At 39.8% G+C, this 13,697-nt stretch overlaps 1 protein-coding gene across 2 annotated transcripts in view; it reads left to right on the top strand.

Moving 5' to 3' along the window:
- JHY (junctional cadherin complex regulator) overlaps positions 1-13,697 on the top strand; it is a 55,765-nt gene that overhangs the window by 15,228 nt on the left and 26,840 nt on the right. For both annotated transcript variants that reach the window (XM_058544980.1, XM_058544979.1), the window contains exon 3: positions 402-921. In XM_058544980.1, coding sequence (XP_058400963.1) covers positions 402-921 — 520 coding nt within the window. The remainder of the gene's footprint in view (positions 1-401; positions 922-13,697) is intronic.

Here is a 13,697-nt window from a genome sequence, read left to right as displayed (position 1 = left end):
ATAACCAAATGTGTATATCATCAGCTAAAGTGTGAAGTCAGTTTTATTTTCACTAGCTGAAATACCTATGGTGTGCATAAGTAACAGCATTCCTTGAACCACAGTGATTCATTGGTTTAGCATTATGGACATTTGTTTTTTAGTTGTTTTCTGGCATTTAGAAATTAATTGTCTCCCATTTTTATTCCATATTTCAATGAATTTGGATAATTAAGACCTTTTTGCCCTAATGTGTAGTGTATAGGCCTAATTTGAGCCTGGAATATATCTTTAACCTATAGAAAGTAAAAGCAAGATTATAGGAGAAAGATTGACATTGACTTCAAATACTAAGATGATCGACTGATTATAATAAATTTATTTTGATTAAGGACTTGACATTGCTTTTCTGCTTTGGGCAGCCGACACCCAATAGAAGACAAATATTCAAACCTCCGATATGACCCAAACTGGAAGAATAAGAAAGAGGAGGGGAGGTTGCTGACTGTGGAAGCATTGCCGGAGTCGGTAGACAGCTCTACAGAAAATCTGACTTTGGGTCCACTCTACCCTTCCAAGGAGACATCAGTGGAACTCTCAGGGGGAGAAGGCGAACAGAAAAAGAGCCCACAGAGCGTAGCCTCCTTACTCGGTAGTGAATTTTTAAGCCCAAACTATGAGCACGGCGCCCATGGCAGCGAGCCTTTCTCAGAGCTGAGCGACAGTGATCTGGAGGAGAAGTGGAGCAACCTGTCTCCGTACTTGAAGAGTTCAAGTTCACATAATGAGGTTTTCCTGCCAGGATCACGTGGCCCTCGGCGAAGGAAGTCCAAACAATATTTTGTGGAAAAAAACAAGCTGACTTTGGGATTACCCACTCCTAAAATGGACTCTTATCTTCAACTTCACAATAAAAAAAGAGGGGAAACTCACCAGGAACAGGTATGTAGCACCTACTTAAAAATCTCTTCCGAAGCATTAAACTAAAATTTGCCTTTGCTTGAAATGGCTGGGGATCACTTCCTTTGGGATGATGATGTCATTGTAACCACCTGGTTGAGGGAAAAAACACCCTCTACCTTGCCGCTTTGAAGAATCAGGGGAATTCCATAAATTCTTAAGAGCAAAATAAAACCCATTGATGCTTTACAGTGCTGCAATTGCTGTAATTCAATTATTATATCCAAAATGTTTCCATTCAAGGAACCATAGAATTTTTTAAAACTGCATACTCCAGTAGATAAAATACAAGACTGAGAGTTGAGTCCCTGTGTTGCTTGCCTTTGTTTCCACTACAGCACTGGTTTTCCACCCTAATAAGTGCCCCCAACACACTGAAGATAACATGACACACTCATATCAATAACAGTGACTCACATACTGAAGTGATTCTCATCTCAGATTCTGTATAAATATAGGGTGGTCGTGGGAGGGGGCAGGGGTACAATGTTTTTTTTTTTTTCATTATCTAGGCAATTCTATGACCTTTCCAACTCCCATTGATAATCACTAGATATTCCTTTATTATCTTGTGCAAATGATGTGATATGATTAGTCTCTCCATCTATAAAATTGGAATAATAATAAATACCTTCCCTTTCTCATTTAATCATTTTGAGGGTAAATTCTATCCCAGCTGATGGATTCAAAACCATCATCTTGGAGCTAGTGAACTTGTTTCTATTTCATGGGCACCCACCTCCCATTGGGTATGGGGACACAAGAAAAGAGAGTGGCTGGTTCGGTCCATCCACCACCCTTACTGGGAAAACAGCTTGAAATTCATCACCTACTAATGAGGGGTCATTTTCAAATATGAAGGAGACGTTATTACATTAAATGGGGATGCTCTTAGACCTGTTCCAAATCCAAATTGGTATTATTAAAGAGCTCTAACTTGTTCTCACCTGTAAGTATTTTCTAGTAGAAGAAGAGAGATGAGGTGGATGAACACTTGTGATTTTTCTCTTGATTCAGAAACTCCCTTTATAGTCTTAAAGAATTATGTCACATCTTTGCCTTTGTAACTAATAATAAAACAAAGGAATGGGTGTAGTATATTTAGCTGAATTATCAAAATAAATACTTAGCTGAATTTAAAGTTTTCAACATTTTTGACCCAATTTTAGATGTTAATGTACTTTTTTGTTTCATAAAACTTATGTGAAATTTTGAATTTTGCTTGATTGCACATTTAAAAGTATAAATAAATTCAACAGTCCAATATCTGTGAAAAATGTTTACAGTTAATAATTTCTTCCAAATTAGGATGATATTTTTCATTATTTTTAAATGTGTTCTTAAACGAAGATGATCTAGAAGGAGAGGCAAATAGTGAGACCAAAAGAAATAGTTATATTTCTAATAATAAAGGGGCAAAAAAGATTATAATCTCTTTAATTGCCAATTTCTCAATTGCTAATTTTTCTTAGGGGTTATAACTTAACTGACTAAACAATATTGGGGTGAGCTGATTGTCAGTGATTGCATAGCATAATTTTCTTTTCGTTATGCCAAAGAGGAAACTGCAGAGCAGTTTAGGCTTGCTCCATCTTTAAGCTCATAAATTATTCTTTAAGTGACCATTAACCTTGTCCTCCACGTTTTCCAGGTTCAATTGTCTAAGGGCTGATTGCTAACTGTATTCAAAAGTTTCTTCACCATATCCTAACATATATTTCCTTTATTTTACTCCTGTTATTTTTAAAAGGATAGAAATTAATTTGACCTGACAGTGATACAGTAATACGTGTAACTTTATTGAATTATAGTCAGTAGTGCTGAATGATGTGTTCCTTTTGCATCACTATTTATATATGAAATGTGTGCATGTCTTTTCTGCCAGTACAGGTTACATGTTCCTTTATGGGGAGGAACTATGTTTTGTACTTACTTTTAATCTTTAGAGTAACTAGCCTAACATACTATAAGGGCTCAGTAAATATATGGGAAATGAAAAAGGTATCTCTTCCATCACCTCCAAACTTATTCTTTTCAGTATGACTTGAAGTTATGTGGGGGAAACAGTATTTCTAGAGCAGTGATTTGAAAGCCTAGCTGGATATTAGAATCACCTGAGAAACCAGTTTTTGGAAAGTGATTCTTGGCTCCACCCAGACCAATTTACATCTCTAGGTGAGATCCTGAGCATCAGTATTTTTTTTTAAAGATCCTCAGGTGATTCTAAGGTGCAGCCAAGTTGGAGAAGCATTGTTCCAGACTAGAGCAGAGGTTTTCACCCTTGGCTTCACAGTGGGATCACCTGGATAATTTTAAAAGTGCTTATTCATTGGCCTGAAGCCCTGAAATTCAGACTTAATTCGTCTGGGGTGCGCTCTAAGCATGGGGAGTTGTCAAAGCTCCCCAGGTGATTCTGATCTAGAGCAGTGGTTCTCAAACATGAGCATGCATCAGAATCATTTGGAGGGCTTGTTAAAACAAACTGCTGGATCTAGTTCAAGGATTTCTGATTCAATAGGTGTAGGGTGGGGCCCAAGAATTTGAATTTTCTACATGGTCCTGGTGATGCCACTTCACTATCAGGCCCACACTTTGAGAACCACTGATCTTTTGCTTTCAAACTTTAACGTACTTATGAGTCACCTCAGGGTCTTGTTAAAATCAAGATTTTGATCTAATAGGTCTGAGGTGAGACTCAAGAGTGCATTTCTTTTTTTAATTAATTATTTATTTATTTTTCCCCCAAAGCCCCAGTAGATAGTTGTATGTCATAGTTGCACATCCTTCTAGCTGTTGTATGCGGGACATGGCCTCAGCATGGCCTGAGAAGCGGTGCATCGGTGCGCGCCGGGGATCCGAACCCCGGCTGCCAGCATCGGAGCGCGCACACTTAACCGCTAAGCCACGGGGCTGGCCCAAGAGTGCATTTCTAACAAGCTCCCAGGAGATGCCAAGGCTGCTGGTCCATGGACCACACTTTGAGTAGGAAGGGCCAGAAAAGGGTTTATCAGAAACCCACAGTCAACATCGTGTAAGTCAGTACCATACAGCATTGATGTTTTCAATGGCTGATGAGATTATTTGTTTGATTTGGGGGTACGAGGTGTGAAGTTAGGGTGGCAGGTTTGGAGGCTATTGTTTTAGATCAAGCAGCATCCATCTGGAAGTTTTTCATATTTGAAAATCTGTTTTCCCCTTCTAATTTCTTTGAATCTCTTTGAAAGAGATGACAAATGTCTTAAAACTAGGAACACTGAAAGGATAAATGACATCTATTGTTAAATGAATGAATAAAGGTCAGATACCATTACACACAGCCAAGAAAACCCAGCTTTTTCATACATCACTTCGTTGCGAGCATCCAGGCCCAGTTGAATCAGACATGGTCTTAAGTAGTGTATTGTATCTAGGAAGATTTGAAAGTAAGTCTAAGAAGTTTACAACATTCCAATGAAAATGTCAAGAGTTTTTTTTTTTTTTAAGTAAAACTTGAAAAGCTGATTATTAAGTTCATATGAAAAATAGGCAAGAATAATAAAGAAAGCTCTGGAAATTAAGTCATGAGAGAATCTAGCCCTACTAGATGGTATAGTATATTTTAAAGCCTCAATAATTAAATAGTAGAGTAATATTTAGTGCATGTACAGACAGAAAAATGGAAGAACAGAATAAGAAGTGTGGAAACAGAACCAAATTATATATAAGAATATATGATCTGATACTATGATTTGATAAAGGCAGTATCTCAAATCAGTGAGGAAATGATGGGTTATTCAATAAAACAACTGGATAAGCCATATGGAAAAACATAAAGTTGGATCCATACCACATATATCATATAACTAGATAAATTCCAAATTGATCAAATATTTAATTTTTAAAAATTAAATTATAAAATACTAGAAAAACAGGAAAATTCTGCTATAACCTTGAAATTATTCAAAATCCAGGATCTATAAAAGATTGATAAATTGGACTACACAAATATAAAAAACTTCCACAGGAAAAAAGCATTAAAAAGTCAAAATATAAAGAACTAGGAAAATATTTCTAATTCATATCACAGACAAAACACTAATCTCTCTAATATATAAAGAGCTCCTAGAAATCAATAAGAAAAGACCAATATCCCAACGTAAAAATACACAAAAGATATGAATAATAACTCACAGAAAAGTTCATGCATATGGCTATTAAACATATGAAAAGATATTCAACCTCAGTCATTATAAGAGAAATGCAAATTAATACTACATTGGGATTCTATTTTTCATCTATAATTAAAGCAACAAAATTCCCAAAGTTTGATGAACCTATGCGCAAAAAAGCACAGTCAAGCTGGTGAGAGAATAAATTGGTATAACCAGTGTAGGGAATAATTTATTAATATATATTTAAAATAAAAATACATACACTCCTTAAGAACGTAAAGTATAATGGCTAACAGTATAGGCTTTGGAGCCAGGTTGGTTGGCACTGACACCTGCCAGCTGTCTGACCTTTGGCAGGTTGCTTACCTCTCTCTGCCTCAGTTTCCACATCTTTAAAATGGAGATGATAATAGTATTTTCCTCATTGGATTATTAAGAAGATTAAGTAAATGGGCTAATATGTAGAGTGCTTAGATCAATGCCTGGGTTATAGCAAGAACTATATAAGTGTTAGCAATTATTATTTTTATTTGACCTAACACATTCCATCCCTAGGAATTTATCCTAGTTATATGTGTGCAGTTTTGAAATAACTCCTGTACAAGAGCATTCATTTCAGCCTTATTTGTAGTAGCAAGAGACTGGAAACCACCCAGATATCTATCATTTGGGGAGTACTTAAATAAATTGTAGTACAACTATGCAATAGATACATTGTAGCTGTTTAAAGAAAGATGATGTTCTCCATGAACAGTTATAGACAACTTATCAGGATTTATTATCAGGAGAGAAATTAAAGAGTAGAACAGTGCATATAGAAGTAGGGAGGAATAAAAATATATATCATATTTGCTTGGTGTGCATAAAAAACCGTGGAAGGATCCATAGATGGTTAATTGTAGAGGGTGGAGGGGGAACAGGCTGGGAGCACAACTTTTCACTTCATTCGTTTTCATTTCTCTTGTCTTTGAACCATGCCTGTGTGTTTACAATACACAACATTCTGTAGTAACCCTTGTAACTTTACACCCCCTGAAGCTCAGGGTCACCTAAATTGCATTTTTTGCTTGTAAATAATGGCTCAGAGTACCATTGATTTGTAAATTCAATTGCTCCACAATCTTTTTGCCATTTTTCATAGATCTGTCGCTCATATATTAAAATGCACTAGAAAAATCACCTTTGAATACATGATAAGATCTTTATCACATGACGTGTGAAGCAAGGAATTGATGTAAAAACCAGCACACACTAGAGGGCACCTCAGTCTCGCAGTCAGCCAGGAACTTTGCTGGTAGATAGTCAGTGCTTATTTGGATTCATGATTTGTTCTAGAAGTCTTGTAGCTAGAAGTATTTGTCTGAGACTCAGAATGTGAGTCCATTTATGATCTACTGTTGAAGGAAATTGTGTTTTAAAAAATGAGCTACCTTCCTATCTTGATTCTAATGTGACGTTGAAGGCTGATGAAGGTGAAATTTAGTGTGAGCTCAGAGAAGAGTGGTAAGTGCTTTATACAAGTTATTCTTCTCTTTCCCTGTAATTTCTTGGAAATTTCTTTCTTGGAAAGAAATTACAGATACTTTGCAAATGTGGATATAGGAAGGGTATTCAATCACCTATAGTCTTCAAGACAATATAAAACCCTGTATAGAATCCACCCTCCATTCTGAGGATCAACACACCTTTGTGGCTGTGGCTGAGACAGCAGGTCAGTCAGCCAGCAAACATTTATTGAGCACCAACTGTGTACTCGGTACTCTCCCCAGGGCTAGGGACATAACAGAAGACAAGACATGCAGAGCCCCTGTCTTGAAGGAGCTTACATTCCAGTCATTTGACTCAGGCAAGAAACATGTGGCAAAATAATTTCAGGTATTGATAAATAGCTCGAAGGAGACTGAACAAATGTTATTGCTTACTATTATTAATAAACCATGAATTTAATTAAAATTTAATTAGGAATTATTAATAAACTTTATTGCCTAATAAAGCAATGAGGGGAGTGTGACTGGATGTTTAGCCAGGTGCTTCGGGAAGGGTCTCAGGAGATGTCATTCGAGTTGAGGTGTGACTGGATGAGAAAGAGAAAACTAGGCAAGCTCTGGGGAGAGCTTCTGTTTGCCTCAGCCTTGGTAGCAGCATTCTCTCAGAGGGGGCAACACAATGTTATGGGAGAAAAAATAAAACTGAAACAAAACACTGGTTTGGGAGTCAATCTTGGATTAAATCCTGGCTGTTCAGCGTACTAGGTGGTAGCACTCACTAGATATTTGAACAGGTGACTCTTTAAACCTTTCTTTTTCGTCTGTTATATGGGGTCAGTGTCTGCCTTGGAGAGCTATTGGAAAAATTTATACAGAGCTCCTGACACGGGGTAGACACTCAGTAAAGGGAAGCTATTATTACCACTGGGCATTCCTTAAGCCATGGAAAAGGAAAGGAGTCCACCCTGGGAAGAGGCCCTGCTAAAAAGATTTTTTTTTTCAGACTATAGTGCCTCAAAATGAGAGGGATATGACTTCAGGTAGAATAAGAACAAAGTGTAGCCAAAAGAATAGCATCTGTATGCTCTAGAGCCCATTCTAGGATGTGACTCCCAAAAGACTGTCCACAAAGGGGGTATTCCCAGGCACACCTCACGCTTGCCGTGCCGTCTCTCAAAGTGGTACACAGGCCCCTCGTGATCTGGCCCCTTCCTGCTGCTTTAGCCTCATCCCTTGTCACTCCCCCCTCGCATCCTCTGCTCCAGCCACACTCTGGGAACTCACAGCTCCCAGGGCCCAGCGTTTCCCCTGGGCCTCTGTTCATGCTGGTGGGCCACTCTTCCTTGTCTTGCTTGCTTGGGAAAACCTTACCCTACTTTGAGATGCAGCTCAAAGGCCTCTGCCTTTATGAAGACTCCCTGAATATCCCCCTCCCACTGCCTCCTTCACACCTGAACATCTGCCAGAGAACCACGACACCACACTGCACTATTTTGTTTACGTGTCTGTGTGTCTTTACATAGCTCTGAGCTCCGTAAGGGCATGGGCTGACTCATCTCTGATTCCCCCAGCCTGACATACAGGAAGCACTACCTAAATCTTTGATGAAGGAATATAATTTTTAAATACTTTTCCTTTGGGCCAGAATTTTATTATTTTCAAAGTGAAAAAATAGAAAAGACTAACTGGAGCTTGTGCTGTTGACTTAAGGATTGGAATTTGATGCCAAAAGACCTAATTTGAGCCCCATTATTATTGGAGCCATTTATTACCTTTGGTCAATCACTGAATCTTGCTGAGCCCATTTTTCCCCATTAGAGTGAGGTTACAAATGTTTGCCTTCTACCACAGACCCGGGATTATTGGGATGACCAAATGAGATACTGTAGGTGGAAGCTTTGTATAGTCTTATAGCCCTATATAAATATGTTATATTTATTATTGAACGTTTGAATTTAGTCTCCTACTGGATAAGATTAATATCTAAGTGATATATTGCTCTCCTTTTCTATAGTTTTGAATTTAGTGAAACTTTTGGTTGTCTATAAAATTAAGCTTTACTTTTATTTATGTTTTTCTAATTATATTGGTTAGAAACAAACAATTCTTTTTACAGAATTCTTCTATTTTGCTGGTGTTTTTGAGTCCCACCTCTCCTATTATACTTGCAGAAATTATTCTACAGAGTCAATGCTCTGTTTGTTCATTGATTCTTAGATTTTTTTTTTGCCCTGCACAGCCACAACAGGAGCACTTATGACAGCATAATTTAAATTGATCTTTATGGGTTTTTCAATACAAGACATTTCTTCAGGCTTCTTTCTCGTGAGCACTATTCAGCACTTAGTTGCTTAACTACCAATTTGTGTGATCTATAGAGTGACACTTCATCAATTCCACATTATTGAGGAGGCATCCATGGAAAGAAAACTCTCCCCATAACTAAAGCATGCCCTTTTGAAAACCAAGACTTTAACGTAACTAATCATTGCTAAGGACAGCTTTCAAACATGTGCCTAGTGTACCTGCAAGTTCTGTGCTGTCTTACACGGGCCATATTGCATGTTCTGTAGTGAAGGCGGGAGCTGTGGTGATGGGAACAATTCTCAGCTTTTTTATGAAATGCCCCAGACTGCTGTGACTCTGAGGTCATTTTTGCTGCTGTCCATGTATCTGCTCTTCAGGAGCTTCTGGCCAAGTGGGAAGCAGATGTGTAAACAGTCAGTACCAAGTCATAACTGCCAGACTGGAGGCATGTAGGGTCCCAAAGGAACGCAGAAGAAAAAGTGCCTGAGGCTGCTGGGGGAAGTCAGAGAGGGCGTCACAGAAGAGGCAATCATTGAACTGATCCTTTAAAAAGAAGTAAAGGTAACAGGTGGAGGTGGGTGGCAAAGGCATCGCAGGCAAAGGGAGCATGTGCAATGGGATAAAGGCGTGAAAGGACGCTGTTTGGACGCTGTGTAAGCAGAAGCCTGCTGCTACGGTGAGAACCTCTCTGGGACTAGTCAGGAACTGGTCGTTGATCAATTAATCACATAAATTGGTTAAAGCAGATATGAAAAATAACTATACCTTAAATATTTGATTTTCACTTAAAGTATATAATATTCGTGAATTCACCAGTCTTTTACTGAGGGGCCAAGGCCATTTCTGTCGGTGCATATTCTATTGATTGGAGCACTGCACTGTCTCACATCAGTGGAGAGCATCTATGATTCCCACTTTTGATTTCTTGAAAGGAAAGTGAAAACTTTAAAAGCCTTTAGAAATGATCTAAGAACATAATATTTCTAGATTTTTATGAATGTTTTCCCTAATCTTTTACAATTTTTCCTCTCACTTGCTATTTTGTCATTTGCTTTTATTGGGTCATTCTAAATTGTTTAACTTAGTTTTCATGAGAATAATAACTATGTTCACACTCAGGTTTTTCCAGATTATCCAATCTTCAAATAAATTTCATAATTTTTTCAAGTACCATAGGAATAAACGGGTTTGGGAACAAATGTAAAAGGCTCTCGGTAAAGATACAGCTCAGCTAGTGGAACGGGAAGTATGGAGGCAGACTGTCGGGTAGCCAACCAGCCATGAGCGTTCAGCTGTGGGCATCAGTTAGGGCATCTTCAAGAAGGCAGGGAAAGTATTGCCTAATGCAGTAAGTTAGTTAAGGAGAAGGTGGATACTGCTGTGTGGTAGATGACTCGATTGTGAGGATGGGAGTGTGAGTCTTTAGGCCAGAGAAACTGGCAGGGCCTTTCACTTAGGCCCTGTGTGTCATTTTAAAGCAGGCGCTCTCAGAATGTGGTCCCTGGACCAGCAGCAACAGCATCACCTGGGAACTCCTTAGACATGCACCTTCTTGGGCCCCATCCCAGGCCTCGTGATTGAGAAATTCTGGAGTGAGGCCTTTACATCTGTGTTGTCACAAGCCCTCCAAGTGATTCTGGTACCTGCTCAAGTTTTAGAACCACTGTGCTAAAGAGTTGGGCCTTTCCTCTACATGATATGGAATCACTGGGGGATTTTACAATCCAGCAGTTTGAATACTGTGACCATCCAGAGGTCACATTTACCTATTCTTAATTGTGTTAAGGAGTTCAGGTTGCTTGCTAATCGACCTTCATTTAGGTTACATGAGACACTCCTAAAAAATCTCTTTTGCATTTTTGAAAGTGGTTAATTGCTTCCTTCATTTGCATATATTTATTAAGAGCTTTGTGTCAGGCATTGTCCTAGGTACTTGGAATACATCATTGAACAAGACAAAAATCCCAGCCCTCGTGGGGCTAACTTTCTATTAGGAGGAGATGGACAATGGACAAAATAGATAAACCAGTGCACTAGTAGGTGATATAAGTGCTAAGGAGAGAAATGAAGCAGAGCAGAGGGATGGGGCATGCTGGGGTTGGGGAAAGTGCACTTTTATTTATTTATTTATTTATTTATTTATTTATTTTGTGAGGAAGATCAGCCCTGAGCTAACATCGATCCCAATCCTCCTCTTTTTTTTTTTGCTGAGGAAGACTGGCCCTGAGCTAACATCTATTGCCAATCCTCCTCCTTTTTTTCCCCAAAGCCCCAGCAGATAGTTGTATGTCCTAGTTTCACATTCTTCTAGTTGCTCTACGTGGGACGCGGCCTCATCATGGCCCAACAAGCGGTGCCTCAGTGTGCGCCGGGATAGGAACCCAGGCCGCCAGTAGCGGAGCAGGTGCACTTAACCGCTAAGCCATGGGGCAGGCCCCAGGAAATTGCAATTTTAAATAGGTCATGAAGGAGGTGAGAGAGCTCACTGTGCAAATATCTGAGGGAAGGGCATTCCTGGGAGGCATGGAAGGGGAAAGGCATGGAAGATAAGGTCCTAGTTTCCACCTTACTTTGTTGACAGTTGGCTACCTGGCTTAAATATAAAGGGCCAGATAAGCAAGCAGATGATATGTATTCGGATGTAAATGGAGAGCACAGTGAGCCACGCACATGGATCTTTTCACTCAGTGATATCATTGAGCACTAACTGCCAGGCACCTTCAGAGCCACCGCATAGCTTGTGTGAGTGGCCCCTGGAGCTGTGCAGCACGGCAGCCCTGCACAGAGCCCCTCTTATCCTGCCTTCCTGGGACTTACAGTCTAGAGGGGAAACAAACATAGTTACCAGGGTGGTACTTTGTTACAAAAGGGAAAGTACTCACTTGCATTGTAACCTCCTCTGGGGTGTCAGGGAAGGCTTCCCGGAGGAAGTTCTATTTCAGCCAAGGCTGGGACAGTGAATGGGATTGGTCACATGAGTGAGGTGGAGAGGAGCTGCCAGGCAAAGAACGGCCTATGCACAGACTCAGAGATAATGGTGCCTGTGGCCCACTAGCAGAGCTGAAAGGTGAAGAGAGTAAGGAGTCGAGGGTGAAGAAGTAGAGGACACAGGGCCTTCAGACCTTTAAAGATGAAGGGCAATGGGAAAGCACTGGAGGGTTTTAAAGTAGGTGACTGACAGTTTTGGGGTTTTAAAAGTTCGAGTATCTTATATGGAAAATTAATGTAAAAAATAATATATCCAAAGGTTTCAGTGTCATCAAATTCTTATTGAGCACGTACATGCTAAATACATTACAAAGTGTTCTGTAGGAATGGAGCAAGCGGCCAACAGCAGAGCCAGACTATTTCATGTTTTTGTCTCTAGCCGAATAACTAATACGGATCCCCCAAAGAATTCCAACAGCTGTGCTGAGTCTCCCTGTCGGAGCCTGACGATGGGAGGCTGTATGTACTGTTGGGCCACGGCCTCTCTTTCTGGCCATGTATACACACAGGCGGCCACAGTGCTGATGTCAGTGGGCGTAAACCGACACAGAGCGAAATGTATGAGATACGGGACAGAGAATTAATACTGCGATCACTCATTAGCCAAGTTAGCACAGAAATGCTCACTGAATCCAGTGATTGTGCCCCCAAGAGGGGGATTAAATAACAGGTATGTCGGAATGATAAGCAAATACCACATTAAAAAATCAGTCTCTTTGGCCTATTTTAATTTGGATATGTGCTAGGTGTTGATACCATCAAGAATGAGAATAACAAGAAACCTAATAAATTAACGTGAGGCTCCCCACAACATCTAAACATAAGGTCAGTAGTAAAAAAACAAGACAAAGGAGAAAAGGACCTACACCTGCAGCCATTGCCGAACTTAATGGTCATATGCTGTTTAAACACATCGCCGTGTGTGTCTGTGCAGATACACTGATTCACATACAGCTCTTGCTAAAGCGTCAACTTTTTTGTGTGGTGCTGATTCTCTAAGAACCTGATGAGTTTCTTTGAGAGAGAAGTCGCCGGCCAGTCTAGCTCAGCTGTACTCAATCTGAGTTGCTCTCCTACCTACAAACCCTCACTTCAAAGCAAGGAACATAATGTACAATTTTTTAATGGCTCTAGACCCAGGCACTCAGGCTCTCTGCTCTGCGCCTTACCTCAGTGTAAACACCTAATCAAGATTGCCTGCGCTTCAACAATAGCAGCCAAATGCAATTCGAGAACCACAAGCCTTTGAAGTCCTCCCAGCAAAGGCCGGTTTTCTAGTCTGGGATAATGACATACCGTGATTGCTGTCTTTGTTGTATCTTTTCAGTAGAGAAGCAATTATAGGCCCCAATTTAACAGAATAGACATTACACAGCTTATGATGCTCAAAATGCAATTTCATTTGATCATTTTCTCGATTTGATTGGTATTAATAGAATGGTTCACAAAAAAAAAAAAGGAATAGCTGGCAGAGGTTGTGTCCCATTCCACTTTCAAAGAGATAATGTAGAAGTATGCTTCACTTGCTCAGAGACTCTCACTGGGGTGATTCAGACGCTGTGTGATTCAAAACAGCCTGTGGATGGAAATATTGTACATCCTCCGTTCGCTAGGGAAGGAAGCGTAAGACAATGTAGTTTTAATTTGTAAACTTTTTACCAAAGCTATATAAGAGATCCCATCATTGTCAATCAAACAGTTAATATCGCCAGTGAAAACTGAATTAGCTAAACCAAGTCCCTTTTACAAAAGCTAGGGAGTCAGACCTCCTAGTGGCAGATCTAGGAATAAGCCCGGCTTCTCTTTCCCCCAGGCTCCAGATCAC

Source organism: Diceros bicornis, chromosome 7, assembly GCF_020826845.1.
Source record: "Diceros bicornis minor isolate mBicDic1 chromosome 7, mDicBic1.mat.cur, whole genome shotgun sequence".
NCBI classification, from domain to species: Eukaryota; Metazoa; Chordata; class Mammalia; order Perissodactyla; family Rhinocerotidae; genus Diceros; species Diceros bicornis.
This window is presented reverse-complemented; position numbering and strand designations above follow the sequence as displayed.